The 18994-nt window shown below is 56.6% G+C and overlaps 1 protein-coding gene and 1 non-coding gene across 2 annotated transcripts; one reads left to right on the top strand and one right to left on the bottom strand.

Annotated features, from left to right (window-relative positions):
- The first annotated feature begins 970 nt into the window (after positions 1-970).
- Positions 971-14871, top strand: LOC142821121 (olfactory receptor 10A7-like). The gene is made up of 3 exons (XM_075911921.1): positions 971-1908; positions 4781-4905; positions 14459-14871. The coding sequence occupies exons 1-3, from the start codon at positions 971-973 to the stop codon at positions 14869-14871; spliced, it is 1476 nt and encodes a 491-aa protein (XP_075768036.1).
- A 2059-nt stretch (positions 14872-16930) lies between these two features.
- On the bottom strand, positions 16931-17004 carry TRNAT-CGU (transfer RNA threonine (anticodon CGU)). The gene has a single exon. It is a non-coding gene; the product is annotated as a tRNA-Thr (tRNA).
- Between the last annotated feature and the right edge of the window lie 1990 nt (positions 17005-18994).

The following is an 18994-nucleotide window of genomic DNA, read 5'->3' as shown; positions in this document are numbered from 1 at the left end:
TCCCCGCTTTTGAAACTGTTTCCAAGCCCCTCGTGTTTTATTGCCCTCTCCGCACCTTTTCCATACTTAGTGTAGATTTTTTGGGATAGGACAACCACACCCGCTTGCACATTCAAGGTGGAGATGAACATACAATAATTAAACCTAGTTTGGTTGTACCTGCTACCTACAGTACCAGGCAGGAGGTCGGGGTTCCTTTGAATGCTGGGTATGGGGAAGGGCTCCAGTATTTCTAGTTACATCAAAAGCAAAACCTGTGGGTCATTCCTGCTTCTTCCCTCCCATCATTCTCCTTACTAAACCCAATTTATAGCAAAGCGAGACTTGGTGATTCTAGTCATAACTACCAATCAACTGCATATCGTGTACGATACCTATTATGTCAATATTTAGGATACATTTTGCTGGGCCAAAATATTGCAAAAGTGCTTAATTAATAGTTTTCCGGATGTCTCTGGAATTGTTCTTATAAAAATGGGATGCACTAGGACCAGGTTGTTTCAGGTCCAATTGCCCTGGTCTCGCTGTCCTGTACAAGTTATGCAAGATTGGGCAGCACTCCTGACTCTCCCCCACCCTCTTTGGCTTTATTTGCATGTGTCCATGAGTCCCCCAGAGCTGAGTCACACCTAGGCTTTGCGAGAGATCCAAGGACCGGATGAGGAAGAGAACCGGGGGCCAGGCCAAAGGGAAGCTCCTCACCCGGCTCTTACAAGTCCCAGGCCTGTTTGCTTGGTTGGTTTCTCTGCTGGAGCTCCCTGTCAAATATTCCCTCCTGGCCCAGCTCCCCCTCCCTCCTTCAGCGTTTAGCTACCAGGCAGTGACCGGAGTGACTGTCTGAACCAGCGTCTGTCACATCTGTCAGGGAGTCTGTACCCCCTGTCCAAGTCCAGTGCCACAGGCTACCATATTGCAATGAATGTTAGTTATTGCTCCCAGTGACCCTGTTTCTGTCCCACAGACACACCCCATGGCAAGGCAGGAACAAGGAAACCAAACGTCTGTCACAGAATTTATCCTCCTGGGATTTGGGGATCTTCCTGGCCTGCAGGTTCCTCTCTTCCTGCTCTTCCTCGTGATCTACCTGGTGACCATGGCTGGAAACATCATTGTCATAGTGTTGGTTGTGGCCGATCGACACCTTCACACCCCCATGTACTTCTTCCTGGGCAACTTGTCCTGCTTGGAGATCTGCTACAGCTCCACCGTCCTGCCCCAGCTGCTGGCCGGGCTCCTGGCAGGGGACTGGACAATTTCCTTCACTGGGTGTCTCACACAACTTTACTTCTTTGGTGCTCTGGCAGGCTCAGAATGCCTCCTCCTATCGGTGATGTCCTACGACCGGTATCTAGCCATATGCAACCCCCTGCACTACGCAGCTCGGATGAGTGGCAGGTTTTGCCTCCAGTTTGCCGTGGGATCTTGGATAGGCGGCTTGCTTTCTAGTTGTATAACCACAGTGTCAATAACCCAGTTAACCTTCTGTGGCCCCAACGGTATCGACCATTTCTTTTGTGACTTTATTCCCATTGTAAAACTCTCCTGCAATGACCCTCTGCTGATGGACACGTTGGCATTCACAGTCTCCTTGATTTTCTTACTAGTCCCCTTCGTACTCACCTTGGGGTCCTACATCTGCATCCTCAGGACCATCCTCAGAATCCGCGCTACGATTGGGAGGCAAAAGGCCTTTTCCACCTGCTCCTCCCACCTCATCGTGGTCAGCATTTACTATGGAGCTCTCATGATTGTCTACATGTTCCCAACCACCGACCTCCTGAGCGACTTCAGGAAAGTTCTCTCTGTCTCCTACACCGTCCTGACGCCCCTGGTCAATCCACTCATCTATGCCCTGAGAAACAGAGAGGTCCAAGAGGCCCTGTGCAAAGCTTGCAGAGAATTAAGAACGTAAGAACACCCACTTTGGATCAGACCAAATGTCCATATAGCCCAGTATCCTGTCTGACAACAGTGGCCAGTACCAGGTGCCCCAGAGGGAGAGTACACAAGAGGTAATCCTCATTGATCCCTCCCCTCTCACCCATTTCCAGACAAACAGAGACTAGGAACACCATTCCTACCCATTCTGGCTAATAGACATTCATAGACCTAACCTCCATGAATCTCTGCTAGCTCTTTTTTGAACCCTATTCAAGTCCTAGACTTCACCACATCCTCTAGCAAGGAGTTCCAGAGCTTGACTGTGTGCTGAATGAAGAAAAACTTCCTTTTCTTTGTTTTAATCTGCTGCCTATTGATTTCATTTGGTGACCCCTAGTTCTTATATTTAGGGAATAAGTAAATAACTTTTCTTTATTTGCTTTTTCCACAGCAGTCATGATTTTATAGACCTCTGTCATATCTCCCCTTAGTCTCCTCTTTTCTAAGATGAAAAGTCCTAGTCTTTTTAATCTCTCCTCACATGGGACCCGTTCCAAATCCCTCCTCAGTTGTGTTGCCCTTTTCTTTACCTTTCCTAATGCCGAGAGATCATTTTTGAGATGAGGCAACTACATCTGTGCTCAGTACTCAGTTAAGGGTTCTAAGATTCTGGCCCAGCGGGTTGCGTAGGTGAAAATGGAATAGCTGCAGAACGGGCTGCGTAAGGGAAAGCGGAGGACACCGCCCGCTATTACTGTTCCGCACACACAGCGACACAGAACCTAGTAGAGATTCTACAAGAACCCAGCCTGCACCTCCGCCTTGCGCCGCCTGGGGGCAGCAGTGACCGTGCGCCTGGGGGCAGCTGAGCGGTCTGCAGCCCGCAGACACCGCCCTGTATGCTCCAGATACACACAGTGGGAGGGAACCTAGGAAAACCTGGACTGAAACTAACCGCGCGGAGAACCGGTCTGGCGTTACCAGTAGCAGAGAGGAGCAGCCGCCAGCCCAGCGTCCCTCTGCCGCGGGAGGTGTTCGCCTCGCCAGGCTGGAAGCGGGACCTACAGACTGGAACTGGAAGGGCCTTGCAAAGACCATCAACTCCAGTCCCCTGCCCTCACGGCAGTACCAAGCACCGTCTAGAACCGCTGCGTCCAACGAATTCTGAACTTGCGACCTAGCCACACTCAAGCAGCCAAAGAGAGATTAGAGGTGAGCCTGTTGCACACTACGGATCTAGGTACACTTAAAAGTAGACACTGTCCCTGAGGCTTTAGGAGGATTGAAACTCATGCCTTTTAGCTTAGAAGGCCAACACACTGACCCCTGAGCTGCTGCTATGTCCCGCACTCCCTCTCTCATGTCTCCGACAAGTGAGTGGAACGCCATCCCCTGCCCAGAGCTGCAACCATAGGAGTGGCCACGTTGGGTCAGACCCGAGGTCCTTCTAGCCCACAGTCCTGTTTGCCGGCAGCGGCCAATGGCAGGTGCGTCAGGAGGAATGAACCCAACAGGGAATTAGCAAGTGGCCCGCCCCGCTTGCCAGATACTTTGCAATCGCCGGGCAGGGGCACGTCTCTGTGTCCGGGTCGGTGCCCGGGGAACGTTTCCTGCCAAATGTCGGTTCCAGGTGCGCTCGGGCGCCTGCAGAATTCCGGGGGAGCCGAGCCGGGCAGGGAACGGGGGAGGCTCCGTCCCATATCGGGCCTGGCTCCGGGATTGATTCCGCCCCTTGGTCTCTAGGGGGCTCAGGGAGGCGGAGAACGTTGGATTTCCCCGAGTGACTTAGGCCTGGAATCTCAAAGGAGCCCGAGGGAGCCAGGCGCTGCCCCGCTGCCCCGTCCCACCACGTGCCCCGCGGAGATTCCAGTCCCAAGGGAGGAGGAACTAGTGATCTGAGGAGCAGAAATGCCACGTGGGTTGGAAAACGCTTCTGGCAGCAAAGCGCCGTCAGACACCGCCCTTCCCCGGGCTGATACCGCCCGGCGTGTGAGCCGGGGCCATTGCTCCCAGGGCCTGGCTGAGCAGACACTGACTGAGGGTCGAAGGGGGGGGGGAGCAGGGACAGTCCCAGACTCGCTGACCCCTCACTCCTGAAGACTGATCGCTGATTCCTACCTGCGCCCGGACAAAAACCCGCCTGAGGCTGCGGGGGAGAAATTCTCTGGCAGGGGGCGCTGGTGAGTCGCGGTCCGCACGGGGCAGGCGCTGGGAGCGTCGCAGAGAAAGGGGCCGGGGTAGAAATGTGGGTTCCCCAGTGAGGGGGAGTGTGACGGGGACAAAGCAGGTGCCTCGCTGCGGCTGCGCATCCCAGTCCGGGTGAGCGGCCAGAAATGGGCCAGCGGCTTGGGCCACTCACCGCATCGAACTCACCGAGCGCAGCGGGAAGCGATCGGGGGGGGAGTTACAGACACGGTGCGAACTGGGGCTCGCGTGTCCCAAGCGGCGTAAAGGAGGAAGAATCGCACTAAACCGCCCTGAGCCCCCAGGCCTGGAGCTGCAAATCCCGCCGAACCTGACCCGAGAGGGGAAATGTTCGCGCCTCCGGGCTCCCAACAAACACGGATCCCCCCCCCCCCTCAAGTGAGCCGAAACCCACTAACGCCTGGGAAAATATTTCCCTTCATCACAACCGATCCCCAGGAACCCCTAGACATTCATGACGAGCTAAGTGACGTCATTTCTAGGTGTCTCCCCAGAGCTGTAAGAGCCCATCGGGACCCCCGCGCTGTGCCAGGCGCTGCACAAACACACCGGCAGGGGGACGGAGACTCCTGCCGGAGAGTCCATGGCAGTGACTCGGCTCGTTCAGGGAAGGCGTTTGTGTCTCTGATAAGGCGGGGAATATGCAAATAGCGGTGACCGCTGCCTGCTTAAATCGGTGTCTCTCCCTCCCTAGGCTGCACCCGGAGAGACACCCCGCAGCCCCCGGTGTCTGTGCAGTTACCAACCAGCTCTGCCCCTCAGCAACTGGGAACATGAAATTTTGTGTCTATTTAGTGTTCGTTGTGGCAGCTTTGCCAGGTATTTTCTAGCTAAATACGCTGGAGAGAAGGACGGAGATTTTGTTTTGCATGTTTGATATTAATGCTTCTGTCGCGCCTTTGTTCCCAGGTGCCCGGTCCCAGGTGCAGCTGGTGGAGTCCGGAGGGGATGTGAAGAAGCCCGGAGACTCTCTGCGCCTCTCCTGCAAAGCCTCCGGCTTCACCTTCAGCAACTACTGGATGAGCTGGGTCCGGCAGGCTCCCGGGAAGGGGCTGGAGTGGGTCGCTTATATCAGCAGCGATGGGAGTACTACACACTACCTTGATGCCGTGAAAGGCCGATTCACCATCTCTAGGGACAATCCCAACAACCTGCTGCACCTGCAAATGACCGGCCTGAAGCCCGAGGACACCGCCCGCTATTACTGTGCTAGATACACAGCGACACGAAACCTATTGACGCTCCTGCAAAAACCCAGGCTGCAGAACCCGCGGCGCCTCGCGGGGGCAGCAAAGAAACAAACAACCGGGCGCTGGGCTCAGCGCAGAGAACAAGCTGCGATGGGTGAAATACAACCCCGGGGGAGATTTTAACCCTTTCGTTGCCTAGCAACGTCCCCCCTCCCCGTGCGGTTTGCAAGGTCCCACTGAGCCTGCGGGGCGGACATCGCTGGCTGCCTCTTCCATGGGCCTTGAGGCGGGAGCCCTGTTCCCACGGCCCGGCTCGCCTGGTTCAAGGGACTCGTTCGTTCCCACGTGGCTTCTTCGCGCCCCTTCCCGCGCAGGGACCCGGCGCTGCGAGACCAGCTCACTAGAGCGCGGCGGAAGGATTTCAGCAGGGAGAAGGGCGGAACGGCTTTGTGAGGGGCTGGGATGTGCGGACAGAGGCGGCAGTTTCCTGTTTAAAGCCGCCTGCCTCTGGCCGCCCTACTGCAGCGCAGACAACCTGCAGCCTCCAGGTGAGGTTCCCGAGCCGCGGGAAGGAGACGGGCAGTTAGGCTGCGCTTGGTTCCTGGTAGCCGCGTGGGAAGGTGTGTTACCCCCTTCGGAGCACTGGGGGCGCCAGGGGAACGATCGTTTCGGTTTTAAGTTAATAAAATCACCGCTTCTGATTGAGTGTCGCACCTAGACTATGTCTACACTGCCTTCTTTTTTGCACAAGCAATATACAAATGAGGCTAAGCGAGGAATATCCCGGCACCTCATTTGCATATCTAATGAGCCGCCATTTTAGGGGCACAGGCTTTTGCGCAAGAAGGATCTGGCTACACTGGCCCGTTTTGCGCACAAAAAGCCTCTTGAGCAAGGATCTAAACAGGGGCCTATGAGAGTTTTGTCGGGCCCAGGGTAGCACAATTTCAGGGGCCCCTCTTTGGGAGAAAAAATAGAAAAAAGCATAAAATTCGCAAGTTGAAAGCTATTTTCATATTAAGTGTGAATTGGGTAAATTTGATAGAAACTTAATTTAGTTGGATAATTTTTATTTGAATTCTATTGTAATTAATTTTTAAACACAATTCTGCATTAATAACTAAACATTTCCATTCCTATGTAAGTCTGTCACAGCTGTCTAGCTCTTTGGGCAGCTGGGTCTCTAACAGTCGTGAGAAAAGGCTTCTCCCCAGCATGAGCCCCTTCTGCAGCCCCAGGCACTGGAGCAGCGAGGCGCCCGGGAGCAGGGAAATCCTGACCCGATTTAGAAGGGGCTGGCTGCTGTGTCCGAGCCAGCAGCCTCTCAGGAGCCTGCAGAGCAGCTGGAGGGAAAGGAGACGGCACCTCAGGCCCCAGGCGGGGCCAGAGAGGCTGCCCCGACTGGCCCCTGCCGAGAAAGGGAGCTTGGACACAGCAAACGCGCCTGCCACTGTCGACCACCCTCTCGGGAGTGGCCCGAGCAGAGCTCTCTGGTAGCCTGACGCTGCGCAGCTTGTGGGCTGGGTCCCTCCTGGCTGGGGCTGGGGGAAACCGCCTGGCTCAGTCGCCCTGAGTCCGCACCAAGGCAGCTGTGTGGGCCCCTATTGCCCGGCTGCTCTACGACTAGGTGCCGGGGGCAGGAAGGGAACAGCCCCCGTTGCCCAGACCCCGCCCAGACACAGAACAGCTAGTGTGGGGCTCTCGGGGCTCCCCCACAGCGAGACCGCCCCTTCCCCTGCTGGGGCAGAGGACTCTGGCTGCGGAATCTGGCGGCAACTGGGGGGCAGCAGATATGGGGTGGGGCAGGGCTAGGCACAGCGCCGCGTTGCCGGCTCCTGGCCCTCTCGGTAGAGTCGCTCCCCCCGCCCCCCATGCCAGGCTGCAGAAGCTGCCGCTTTAGTCTGTTTTGCTCTTTCAAGGAGCTGGTCTCGTGTCTGGGTCTGCGGAGCTGGGGAAAGGCGCCTCCCGGACCCCACCCGCCAGCAGAGACCCCCGAGCGCTGCGGGCCGGCCGGGCTGCTCTAGACAGAACTGCAGAGGCTGGGGGACGCTCTGTGGGACAGGGCCCTGAGAGCGCCTCCCACACGCTCCGGCATCTCCCTGCCCGGCTCCCACCCGCTCCCAGGACCACCTGGCTTCCCTGCGAGGGGCGGGGCAGCGGCGCCCTCAGGTGGCGAGAGCTAGAAAGTGACCCCGCTGGCGTGGGGCCTATTGAACCGCGGGGCCCGGGGCAGACGCCCCGCTCACCCTGCCCTATATCCGCCGCTGTCCCCAGGTCCTAACACCCTGAGACCTCCTGCACACACCAGCCCAGTCCCCGGTCCCAGGCGAAGCCCTGAATGAGAGTTTCCGAAGCCCACCCGCCAGCTTTGAGTGTGGGTGTAAAAGCTTGTGGCGGGGGCAGAGGGAGGGGAGCATGTGGCAGCTCGGCCCCGCTGTGTGGCAGCTCTCGGTGAGAAGGGCCCTGCCCCCCATCGCGTTTCCTGATGGCCCAGGCTGGGGGCTGGGGAGGCTGGTGTGTGTAGGGGGCGATGAGTGGGGGTCATAAGGGGACATATGCCATCGATTCCGTGGACAGAATGGGCCAGAGGCCGGCCAGCAGTCGGCAGGCCCCGAATCTAGAGGATGGGCCTGACACTCACAGCAGGGGGCCCCCAGCACTCATGGGCTGCGCGACACCCCCCCCCCCCAGCTCCATCTGCTGCCCCGGTGACTCCTTCCGAGTCTCACACTGGCGGGAAACTGAGAGAGCTGGGGCCACGTGGCTCTGCTTCTCCGCAGGTGCCAGTGAGCGCCGGGGCGTGGCCAGGTGGCTCCCCCCGCCCGGCGACCACCGCCGCCCTCTTTACAACAGTCTCCTGCTACTGATTGTATCCCAATGGAACGTGTATAGCAATAACGAACAAGAGGGATGTAGCCCAGGTGTCCAGAAATATCGTGTTAGGCTCCAGTAAATGAATCTGTTCTTGAACATAGGACTGGCCGAACTGGGCCAGAGTTGTGTCCATCTAGGCCAGTAGCATGTTTTCAAGAAGGAGATTGATTTGTTACCAGCGAGCTCTGCCCCCCATCAGGCCCTCACACACCTCAGTCCTGATTCCTGCACCCCCTCGTCTCCAGGCCCCCCCCCCCCATACACCAACCCTGGTTCCTGCACCCCCATGTCCCGTGTCTCCTAGACATTCATGGAGAGCTAAGTGACGTCAGTCCTTATTTCACAAGCGCTGGGAGCCCGCGCTGTGCCAGGCGCTGCACAAACACACGGGACGGGAGAAGGAGACTCCTTCTGCCGGCGACTCCATGGCGGTGACTCGGCTTGCTAAGGGAAGGCGTCTGTGTGTCTGATACGGAGGGGAATATGCAAATGGCGGTGACCGCTGCCGGCTTAAATCAGTGTCTCCCCCTCCCTAGGCTGCAACCGGAGAGACACTCCGCAGCCCCCAGTGCAGCTACCGGCCTCCACCACAGCGGGGAAAATGAAATGTTGGGTCTCTTTAGTGTTCGTGTTGGCAGCGTTGCCAGGTATTTTCTAGCTACACACTCTGGAGAGGTGGACGCGAAATTTGTGTTCTACATTTCGATACTAATGTAGCGGCTTGGGAAGGTGTTTTCTTCCACTGAATAAAGGGAGAAGAGTATTAAATCCCCCCCCCCCCCCCGCGTGGATACCAATACTGATAACTTGTCTTTGTTCCCAGGAGCCAGGTCCCAGGTGCAGCTGGTGGAGTCCGGAGGGGATGTGAAGAAGCCCGGAGACTCTCTGCACCTCTCCTGCAAAGCCTCCGGCTTCACCTTCAGCAGCTCCAATATGAACTGGATCCGGCAGGCTCCCGGGAAAGGGCTGGAGTGGGTCGCTTATATAAGGTACGATGGGGGTGATATACACTACCTTGATGCCGTGAAAGGCCGATTCACCATCTCATCTTCGTGCTTGGGCTCGGGGCTTAAGCCCTAGGGCCGAGGCCACGGCGCGGCTAGTGGGAGACGGGCTCCCGTGACATGGCACGGTCCCTGAACCTTGCCGGCCACAAGGTGACCTCACTGGGTTAAGTCAAGGACACTCCTTGGCAGCCTCTTGGTCAGCAATTGGCGTATCTCTGTTTACAGCCATTCACGGTCACACAGCCTGGGCCTTCTGCTCTGTGTGCCCTGCATGCTCCAGGCAAGCAAAAATGGATGTTACACGGGGGTTCCTGTCAGGCTACACCGTGCCAGTGCAGCCCAAGTCCTAGAGTGGATTGCGGGCAAGACAAGCCAAACCAAAGGGAGCAGAGTGGCGCAGCGGAAGCGTGCTGGGCCCATAACCCAGAGGTCGATGGATTGAAACCATCCTCTGCTACGTGCAGGCCAGCCTCTTTTGACTCCAAGCCTTCACTCCAGGCTGCAAGTAGCTCAAGGCCAGGGCAGGATGCCACCTGCGGGGAAGCTCTTGGCAGCCTCCCGCTTCCTGCGTGGGAGGCTCGGAGGCATCCTCAGGCAACAGGACTCCCTCCTGCCCTTTTCCCACCCACAAGGGCAGCTGGGACCCGCTCAGGGGGCTCTCCAGACGCTCGTGGAACAAAGCAGTTCTGGACCACGCTACCCACAGCCTTCGTTCAGGCCAAAACGCCTAGACAAAGAGCTGCCACAGCTCCACGCTGGCCTTGCTCTACTACTCCGAGGCACGCCAAACCCCTCACAAAGAGAACTTCTGCCTTCCCCATGCAGCTGAGCAAGTCCAAGGCTGCACAGGAAACCTCAGGAGCTGTGACTGGGGCTTAGCTGGCACGGCCGTGCTTCCCAAGCGAGGCATGAGACAGGCCCAGAGGTTTGCACAGCAAACAGGCCCGTAGGAGGGAGGCGGCTAAGAACCCGCATGGCTCGTGCATTTCTCCCTCTCAGCCGGCCTCAAGGCGGGAGGAGAGCGACACCCGCCCAGATGGAGGTTTTGGGCTTGGGCTCGGGGCTTAAGCCCTGAGGCCAAGGCGCGGCTAGTGGGAGACGGGCTCCCTTGACACGGCACGGGCCCTGAACCTTGCCAGCCACACTCTTGCAGCTGAAAAGTGCCCCAATGGATCTGTCACCTGGGAGTGACACAGATCCAAACGCCCAAGCTCTTCCTATGACTGTACCTTTATGACCGGCTGAAGTTCTTTTAAATTGTGCTTGGTTCTATCACAGCAACTGAAGGAGTCAGGTTAAAGCTTAAACAGTTACAGGTTTATTAAAGAAGCTTATAAATCATATGGTTACAATGGCTATTGCTCTATTTCTTAAATGCTAGCAAATATATATATATATATAGGTCTTAAAAATGATTACATGAAAAAGGTAAAGATAGAAAATAGAAATAATGGTACCAAGTGACAGCTTAATCTTTAAAGAGCGCTAACACTATGTATATATATACTTAAACAAAGGACCACATCCAGGTACAATTTTTACCCCTTTCTGTGCCTCTCGACTCCAGCGTGTCAGGCCAGGGCCGGTCTCTCAATTCCTAGGAAAGACGAATACGAGGTGGGCGTCCCCGCTGGAACCTCGGGAGATCAAACACCTAACCCGACCAGCAGATAGATGGTAGATTGAAACTCAGAGAAAATGTGCTGCTGGACCCATCTATATACCCCTGAGGGCCCGTATCCTCTTTCTTATCTAAGAGGCCAAATTGTACTGCTCCGTTTTGTGGCGCCAGTTCTTACAAGCAATTTTCCAATTAATTGACACTTGCAAGAGAGAGAACTAAATTGTGAGTACTAGACATTTTTTTACTGGGCGAGAGAATCCTCCCCCCGCGGGCGGCTGTGTGTTCGTATCAATATGGGTTAAGTCAAGGACACTCCTTGGCAGCCTCTTGGTCAGCAATTGGCATATCTCTGTTTACAGCCATTCACGGTCACACAGCCTGGGCCTTCTGCTCTGTGTGCCCTGCATACTCCAGGCAAGCAAAAATGGATGTTACAGGGGGGTTCCTGTCTGGCTACACCGTGCCAGTGCAGCCCAAGTGCTAGAGTGGATTGCGGGTAGGAAAAGCCAAAGGGCGCAGAATGGCGCAGCGGAAGCATGCTGGGCCCATAACCCAGAGGTCGATGGATTGAAACCATCCTCTGCTACATGTGGGCCAGACTCTTTTGACTTCATGCCTTCACTCCAGGCTGCAAGTAGCTCAAGGCCAGGACAGGATGCCGCCTGCAGGGAAGCTCTTGGCATCCCCCCGCTTCCTGCATGGGAGGCACAGAGGCCTCCTCTTCCGTCCTCAGGCAACAGGACTCCCTCCTGCCCTTTTCCCACCCACAAGGGCAGCTGGGACCCGCTCAGGGGGGCTCTCCAGACGCTCGTGGAACAAAGCAGTTCTGGACCACGCTACCCACAGCCTTCGTTCAGGCCAAAACGCCTAGACAAAGAGCTGCCACAGCTCCACGCTGGCCTTGCTCTACTACTCCGAGGCACGCCAAACCCCTCACAAAGAGAACTTCTGCCTTCCCCGTGCTACTGAGCAACAGGACACGCCAGCAGTTCCCTCAGACGTGCCGCTTCTCCCGGATCGCCACCACCAATGCTCTTTAGACACACGCCAGCTTGCCCAAACCCATCTCATCCCATCAAAAGCTTCTGCCCATCCCAAGAGGACTGGCTACATTCCCGGCTCAATTCATCCCTTCCAGTCTGTGATGGACCGGGCCGTGTCTGGGCACAGCTGAGGGCGTCCGCTCAGGGCGAATTGCTCGAATCCCGGGCTCCTTACAGCTCCCCAACTGGTGTCCTCTCCAAACAGGCCACAAACCAGTCCCACAGAGCGCTTCAGCTGCCTGCCTGAAGCCTCCCGAGCAAAACCCCTCCGACACCCCAGCAATATCCGTGAACCAGATGGCCCCGGGCCTCATACACAGGTGGGGGGGGGGGGGTCCTAGCACCCAATCCCACCTACCCCGAACAAGTCCTGTCCGGTTCCAAGAAACCAGCCTGTGACGTAGTGGGGGTACTTGCTGGGCTGTGGTGACCCCTGCTGTCTGGAGCAAGACCCAGCAGGGAAAACCTCACTATGCAAAGGTAGTGCCAAACTTGTTGAACCAGTGGCCAGACACCCCCCATGGAGAGGAACAAAGGAAGGTGGAATGCTGCCCTGACTGGGGGGCAGGGCTGGAAGGGAATTTAGTTAGTTACTGTCTGAGAGCATGGAGGAGAGCCTAGGGGAAGGGGTTGGAGTTTAGGGGCCCAGTCTCCCCCATCCCAAGGGGGGCTGAGGCATCCTAGCCCAGCTCTGTGTCCAGATTCCATCTGTGCTGTGCTGTGCTGTATCCTGGAGAGGCAATAAACTTCCTCTATTCCACCGGCTGGTGCAGTCTGTTTGTGCCATTTCGGGGTGCAGGAGACGGGGGACCCCCAACGCGCTGTCACACAGCCACAGATCCCTGGTCAATTTACCCTCTGGACCTTACCCACAAATCACACTGGGCCAATCCTTTAGAATCTATATCTAAAGGTTTATTATTACAAGAAAGAAAAGCACGAGAGTAAGGTTATTAAAGTACAGTACATTACATGCACCGAATCTCCCAGTTCTCGATGCAGGCTCTAGCAGAGGTGTTGCAGCTGCTGGTTTAAAAGTTCTTGTTGCACATCCTATCATCAGGATGGGTTCACAGGTCTTCCGGGCTCTTCAATCCCTGCAGTGCTGCCTCTGGGATGAAGTGCTGAGCTGAGAACAAAATGGCATCGACCGCATGGCCTCTTTAGACCTCCTTCCTGGCCTCTTCTTGTATGCAGCAAGTCACCTGGTCAGAGGCCAATCTCTATGTTCCCTGCTGGCTGCCCTCAGGGGACAAACCCCATTCTTTGGGTGTGTCCATAGCCCATTGAGAGCCATTGTTCCACAGGCCTTCCCTACTCAGCCTGTCCATAGCCATGCTTAACCACATTCAGAGACATATCCAGCTTCCACACAGATTACAGATTCCTACCTACACACACAGACATTATACACTCACATAAATTGCGTACATAAGATCAGCAAACAATAAGCTCCCATTCAATACCCCACATGGCTCCCTTTTATACCAACTTCTGGGGCCAACACCCCCACCTAGGGGTGCAGCAGCGATCCGGCTGCTTCCCTCCAATTCAGTAATGTGACACAGTCCTAGCCAAAACTCACAGGGTGACAGTCCTTTAGAATCCTCAATGGACAGAAGGAAGGAAAGGGGGAGAGGGAATTTTGGGAACACACACAGCACTCGCCAAGTTCTCGGTTGAGGCTCGCAGCAGTCACGGAAGAGAGAGCTGGCTTCAGTCAAGTCTCGGGAGTCCGTCCACCGCTTGGATGGGTCGTTCAGTCCTTGGCTCAGAGCTTCGCTTCGTAGCCCACAGGCTGCCTCCCAAGGTCAGAAAGCAGGATTGAAGACAAAAGGGAGGAAGGCTTTCCTTCCAGGGCCTTTTGCATCTTCTGCCACGTGAGGCGAAGCCCAGCGTTCTGGCTGTGGAAAAACACAGCCACAAGATGGCGTTTGGAGTCACCCGGGCGAGTCGCCTGTCCAAGCGGGACTGAGTCCCTTCCAAAGAGAAACCACGGCAGCCATGCAAGTCCAAGGCTGCACAGGAAACCTCAGGAGCTGGGACTGGGGCTCTACTGGAAGTCAGAGCGAGATGTGACGGGGAAGCCAGGGGACCACGCCCTGCCCACTGCAGGGATTCTCACTGGCTCTGGCGCTTCTGTCACTGGTCGCTGTGCCGAGCTGCTCTGGGACTAGAGGGAACGAGGGCCTGACCCGTGGGGCGGTGACCATGCTCCTGTGTCCGCCTTCCCCGGGCTAATCCTCTGCGGGTGGATCTGAGCTGTCGGTTCCGGGCCAGGGCTGGATTCTCCCCTTTGTGCCTGGGGATGACACGTCCCCTCTGAGCCAGAGCCGCCCCCGCCGGTCCCTTTGTACCCCCGCTGGGTGAGACCCGCAAGCAAATCCCTTCCCGGGGCTTCCTCTTTAACACCGACCGCTGGTTCTAGGAGCCTCAGTCTCTCCCCAGACACAGGCCCGCCCGCCCCGGCCCGCGGGGCGCAGTGTCTCTCTCGATCCCAGGCAATGAAGCGCCTGGGGCTTTTCCTTGCCCTAGTGGCCGCCCCGGGCGGTGAGTGGCTGCTGCAGGGGCCGGGAAACACACAGCGAGGGGGCTGATCGGATTCATCGCCGCGATGTTTTGTTTTCCCCGCAGGTGTCCGCTCCCAGGTGCAGCTGGTCCAGTCCGGGCCCGGCGCGGTGCAGCCCGGACAGACCCTGACCCTGAGCTGCGCCATCAGCGGTGACTCTGTCACCAGTAATTGGTGGGAGTGGGTCCGGCAGGCTCCCGGGGAAAGGTTGCAGTGGATGGGACAGATCCGCTGGAGCGGCTCCAACTGGGGCACGTACTACGGCCCGGCTTTCCAGAGCCGCGCCACGCTCAGTGCGGACACCGCCAGGAGCCAGTTCTCGCTGCAGCTCCGCGCGCTGACAGCTGCGGACACCGCCACCTATTACTGCGCCAGGGCCACCGTGACACAGAGCAAGGCAGGGCCCGGCACAGAACAGGGGAAGCGGCTCCCGAGCAGCGAGGCCTTGTTCTCTGGTGTCCCCCGAGCAGGTCAATAGACACAGAACAGGCCGCAGCGAACCGAGACACTGGAGGGGAAACTCCTTTTCCTGACCCAAGGACGCGCGGCAGCTATGCCTAGTGGCTAGAGCAGAGCCCCGGGCAACAAGACACCTGAGTTCCCTTCTGCCGTTGCGCTGCAGGGTGACTATGGACAAGCCAGTTTCCTTCCCTGCTTCTGCTTCCCCGCGTAGCCTGCGATTCTCACAGGGCAGTTTTCCTTTGCCATTAAACAATAGGAACGTGTCACTGAGTTGCATTCCCTTAAGGCCCTCTCCCGCGTGTCGCTGTGTCCCGGAGAGGGAGGCGAAGGCGCAGGGGAGGATTGGGGGAAGGTCTAGGACCGGTAGCAGACAAAGCTGGCGCATCCTCGCAGAAAACGCAGGCCCTTCAGGAATGTAAACATGAAAATATTTCTGATTTTGTCAAGGGGAAACAACAAAGCCCCGTTGTCTTGAAAGCGCGGAAAATCAAAAAAGAATAAGGATTTTCAGCAGAAAATGACATCTGACAAACCGAAACTCTTTCAGGTGTTTTGTGATCACATTCCAGCGATTTTTTTTGGCACGAGACCCAAACGTTAAATTTTTGCTCTAAAATATTGGCACTTCCGTTTCCTAACCATATCTATATCTCGAAATGTTTCGAAAGAAGTAGACACCTCTGTGGGGAAATGTTTGATTTTCCCTTCAGATTCTGTGGTTTTAGCACAGTGACCAAAAAAAAATCTAAGTGTTTCACACATGCTGTGTGAAAATGTTCGTTTACTTATACAAATAACAAATAAACAAAATCATCTCCTCCCCATCAGGATGCTGATGGAACATAATAGCGGATATTTAGCAGAATTGCAAATCTTAACTCCATTCCAGGCCACGGGTGGGCGATAAAGCGGCAGCGGTTCACCAGGGTTTCCCTCTGCTGGGCTGCTGCCATATTTGCCCTCGTCTCCGCACTTACTGGCAACGAGGATCCGTGGCCAGCGGGAGCTGTGATTTGTCCTTTACAGCCAGGCCCAGGCCATTAGTCAGCACGTGCTGCTGGAAAATTGGATTAAATTGCCCACGTAGAGGGATCGTATTCGGAGTCCAAAGCTTCCCTTTGAAGGGATCCGGTGAACACGAACTGACTCTTGATCACACGCTGGGACATGCAGGGGAGTGTGACTCTGCTTCCCACCACACACCGCTTCCTACCTACAGCTCCGTTCGGTTTATACCCGCCCTAGAAAACCCGCATGCAAATCCCTGCCCGGGACTGCCTGGTTAAATGCCCACGCCTGGTACCAGGAGACGCAGTCTCTGCCAGACACAGACCTGCCCGGCCCTGCCCGCTGGGGAGTTTCCCTCAGTGCCCGGGAACGAGAATGGAACCTCTGCTGCTTTTCCTCGCCCTGCTCGCCGCCCCCAGCAGTGAGTGTCCGTGGGGCACGTGGGGGAATTAGCGTCCCACAGAGAGACATTCAATTGCTAAACCGTCCTTCGCTTTCTTTCCCTTTCTCCAGGTGCGGCTGGTCCAGTCCGGTCCGGGAGCGGTGAAGTCCGGGGAGACCCTTAGTCTGACCTGCGCTGGCTCCGGGTTTTCTATCGCTACTCCGCTTTACACATGGAACTGGATCCGGCAGCCCCCCGGGAAGGGGCTGGAGTGGGCGGGGCGGGTGTATCTGTAAGGCGGGGAGACAAGCTACGGCCCGTCTCTCCAGGGCCGAGTCACCATCTCTGCGGACACCGCCAGGAACCAGGTCTCGCTGCAGCTCCGCTCGCTGACAGCTGCAAACAGCGCCCCCTAGTGCTGCGCCAGAGAGACTCACAGTGGCACAGAGCGCAGCGCGGGCCTGGCACAAAAAGGGAAGCGGGTTTCATATACAAATGGGGGTGGGGTGTTGATGCCCAGGACTTACACTGATTGGGGCTAGTGGATAAATCCAAATTTATTCTATATCAGCCATCAGGTCCCCGAACGCTCCAGCAGGGCGCGATTTTCTCTGCTTAAACAATTAGCAGTGCAGGGCTCTTTTGTTCCCCAGAGGGGCATTAGACAATGGGAGCAAAAACTCCCAGGCACCACTGGGAGTTGAACCCAGGATCTCCTGTTTACGAAACAGGCGCTTTAGCCAGCTAAGCCATGGCGCCCGCCTCAAAAGCAAGTTTTCAAATTGTCCGAGACAAAACCTTCACACCCCATAGTAAAGCCATCCCCCATTTCCCTCAGCACGTCCACACCTACTCGAAGAGAAATCCGAATTTACCCACCCGGAGCTCTCAATGGGCCGCTTCTGAAGGTATTTGAAGTCCCTGCAGCTTCTTTTGTCACTACTCTAAGAGAAGCCCTAAGCACCTGCTCTAGCAACCTTAGGGGAGACATGGAAATGAGGTCTCTTCACACAGCAAACAAAGGGAGTTTCGAGTCTTCTCTCCTGCTTCCCATATAGAGCTAGTCTCAGCGACCGCCCCCTACCGCAGTGCTGCTTCCTCGCACAAATCCCGTCACACCGCATCCTTGGGAAAGGAGAAATCTCCGCAGAGGCGCCTCCTCGCTTGCGCCCGCCTCTGGGACCATCAATTCTCGTTCCTGTGGCAAAGCCACAAAGGTCTCTGAGATCGCTCCTGTCCCACATGGCTGTTGCGACGCTCTCCCTGTGAGGTCACTGACTCCCGACCTGCCTTCAGCCAATGAGATGAGGAGCTGGAAAAGGCCCTTGTGACGTCTCTGTCACAGCCCCGCTGCCTTGCAGGGCTCGTGTCCTACCGCTGGCCACCCCCCATCGCATGTTTGAGCTGCTCCCCCGTGTGACCCCCGACTCAGAGGAGACTCTAAACGCACACGTCAGTGCAGGGAGGGGGTAGAGATTGCCGGGCCAATGTGAGGTTATTTCGCCAAGAAATTCCCGGGGTGCACCTCTGTCCCTCCTGCAAATGACCCAGCTCTGACTTCCAGAGAGAGGAAGCGGGTCCATTTCCCACAGTGACTCTGCCCCTGCCCCTGCAATCGCAGCCTCGGGAACACTGGATAATCCGTGACACCCCCCGGAGAGCAGCGCCCTGCGCTCGGGGATCCCTCCGGGTCCCTTCCACTCCTACGACTCTCTACCGCAGCGTCCATGAGGCACAACCTAATCCCCCGACTCCCCTTCGATAAACCGGTTTGTCTCTCTCTGGGGTGGAAACCAGCCTCTCTCCCTGCAGCTACAGTTCCTCCCCCAACTTCCCCGTCTCTGGGCACCAACTGGGCATTGTCTGTGTCTGTGTCTGTGTCCATGGCAAGTGCCCGGCACATTGTGGAGCAGCCCGCGAGCCAAGAAAGAGACACCCCCCGGTAACAAGGGGCTTCCCATTCAGATGAGGCGTTAGGACACTCCCGTCCACCAGACAGCGCTCCCCGCACAGGGTCCCTCCCCCTGCGAGTGTATCCCCTACAACAGGAAACCCCACCTGCAAATCCCTGACCACAGGCGGCTCCTGGGTCCTAGTGCTAGTGGGTTTCCTGCTCCCTCCGAACTGCCTCTACAGCCCGCTCCTGCAATTCCCTGTCCGCTGAGCTGAGCGCCCGGCCTCTCTGGGGTGTGACGGGGACATCTCCATGTACTGAGCGCTCCCTCCCAACCCCGCCGAGAGGAGCAGGGAGTTACCGCTACAGCAGCCTGTGCGGGAAACACCGACAGTCACCTGGCGCCCTGTGCTGTGAGTTTGCAGATTCTTAAGGTGTCAACAGGAGGAAAAGGACGTGGGCATCCGTGTGCAGGAGGGGGAGAAAAGACCGTCAGCCTCGCAGAATCGGTCATTTCATCTCAACGAATCAAGAATTGTAATGTTGTTTAAATGTACTCAGACCCCCTACTCCTAGCCTGTTTCTGCACCCCAGTTCCCTCCCAGATCCTGCACCCCATTCCTATCCTCCCTGCATCCCTGTCTGTGCACTTTACCCCTCATTTTTGTCTCTACCCCAGAGCTTAAGGGGGAGTTCCATAAAATCCACTAATTCCAGAACCCCAGAAACGTAAATCTGGTCAATGGGAGGCCCTGAATTTCAGTCCCACCTGTCCCTTCCCGTTGCCTGTGGGGCTGGAGCACCAGAGGAGTGAGGTGTCTCAGTCGAGGACACATCAGTGAGCTTTGGGGGGTT

This window comes from Pelodiscus sinensis, chromosome 30 (genome assembly GCF_049634645.1).
Source record: "Pelodiscus sinensis isolate JC-2024 chromosome 30, ASM4963464v1, whole genome shotgun sequence".
NCBI classification, from domain to species: Eukaryota; Metazoa; Chordata; order Testudines; family Trionychidae; genus Pelodiscus; species Pelodiscus sinensis.
Note: the sequence above shows the minus strand (reverse complement) of the source record. Positions and strands in the feature narration are given on the sequence as shown.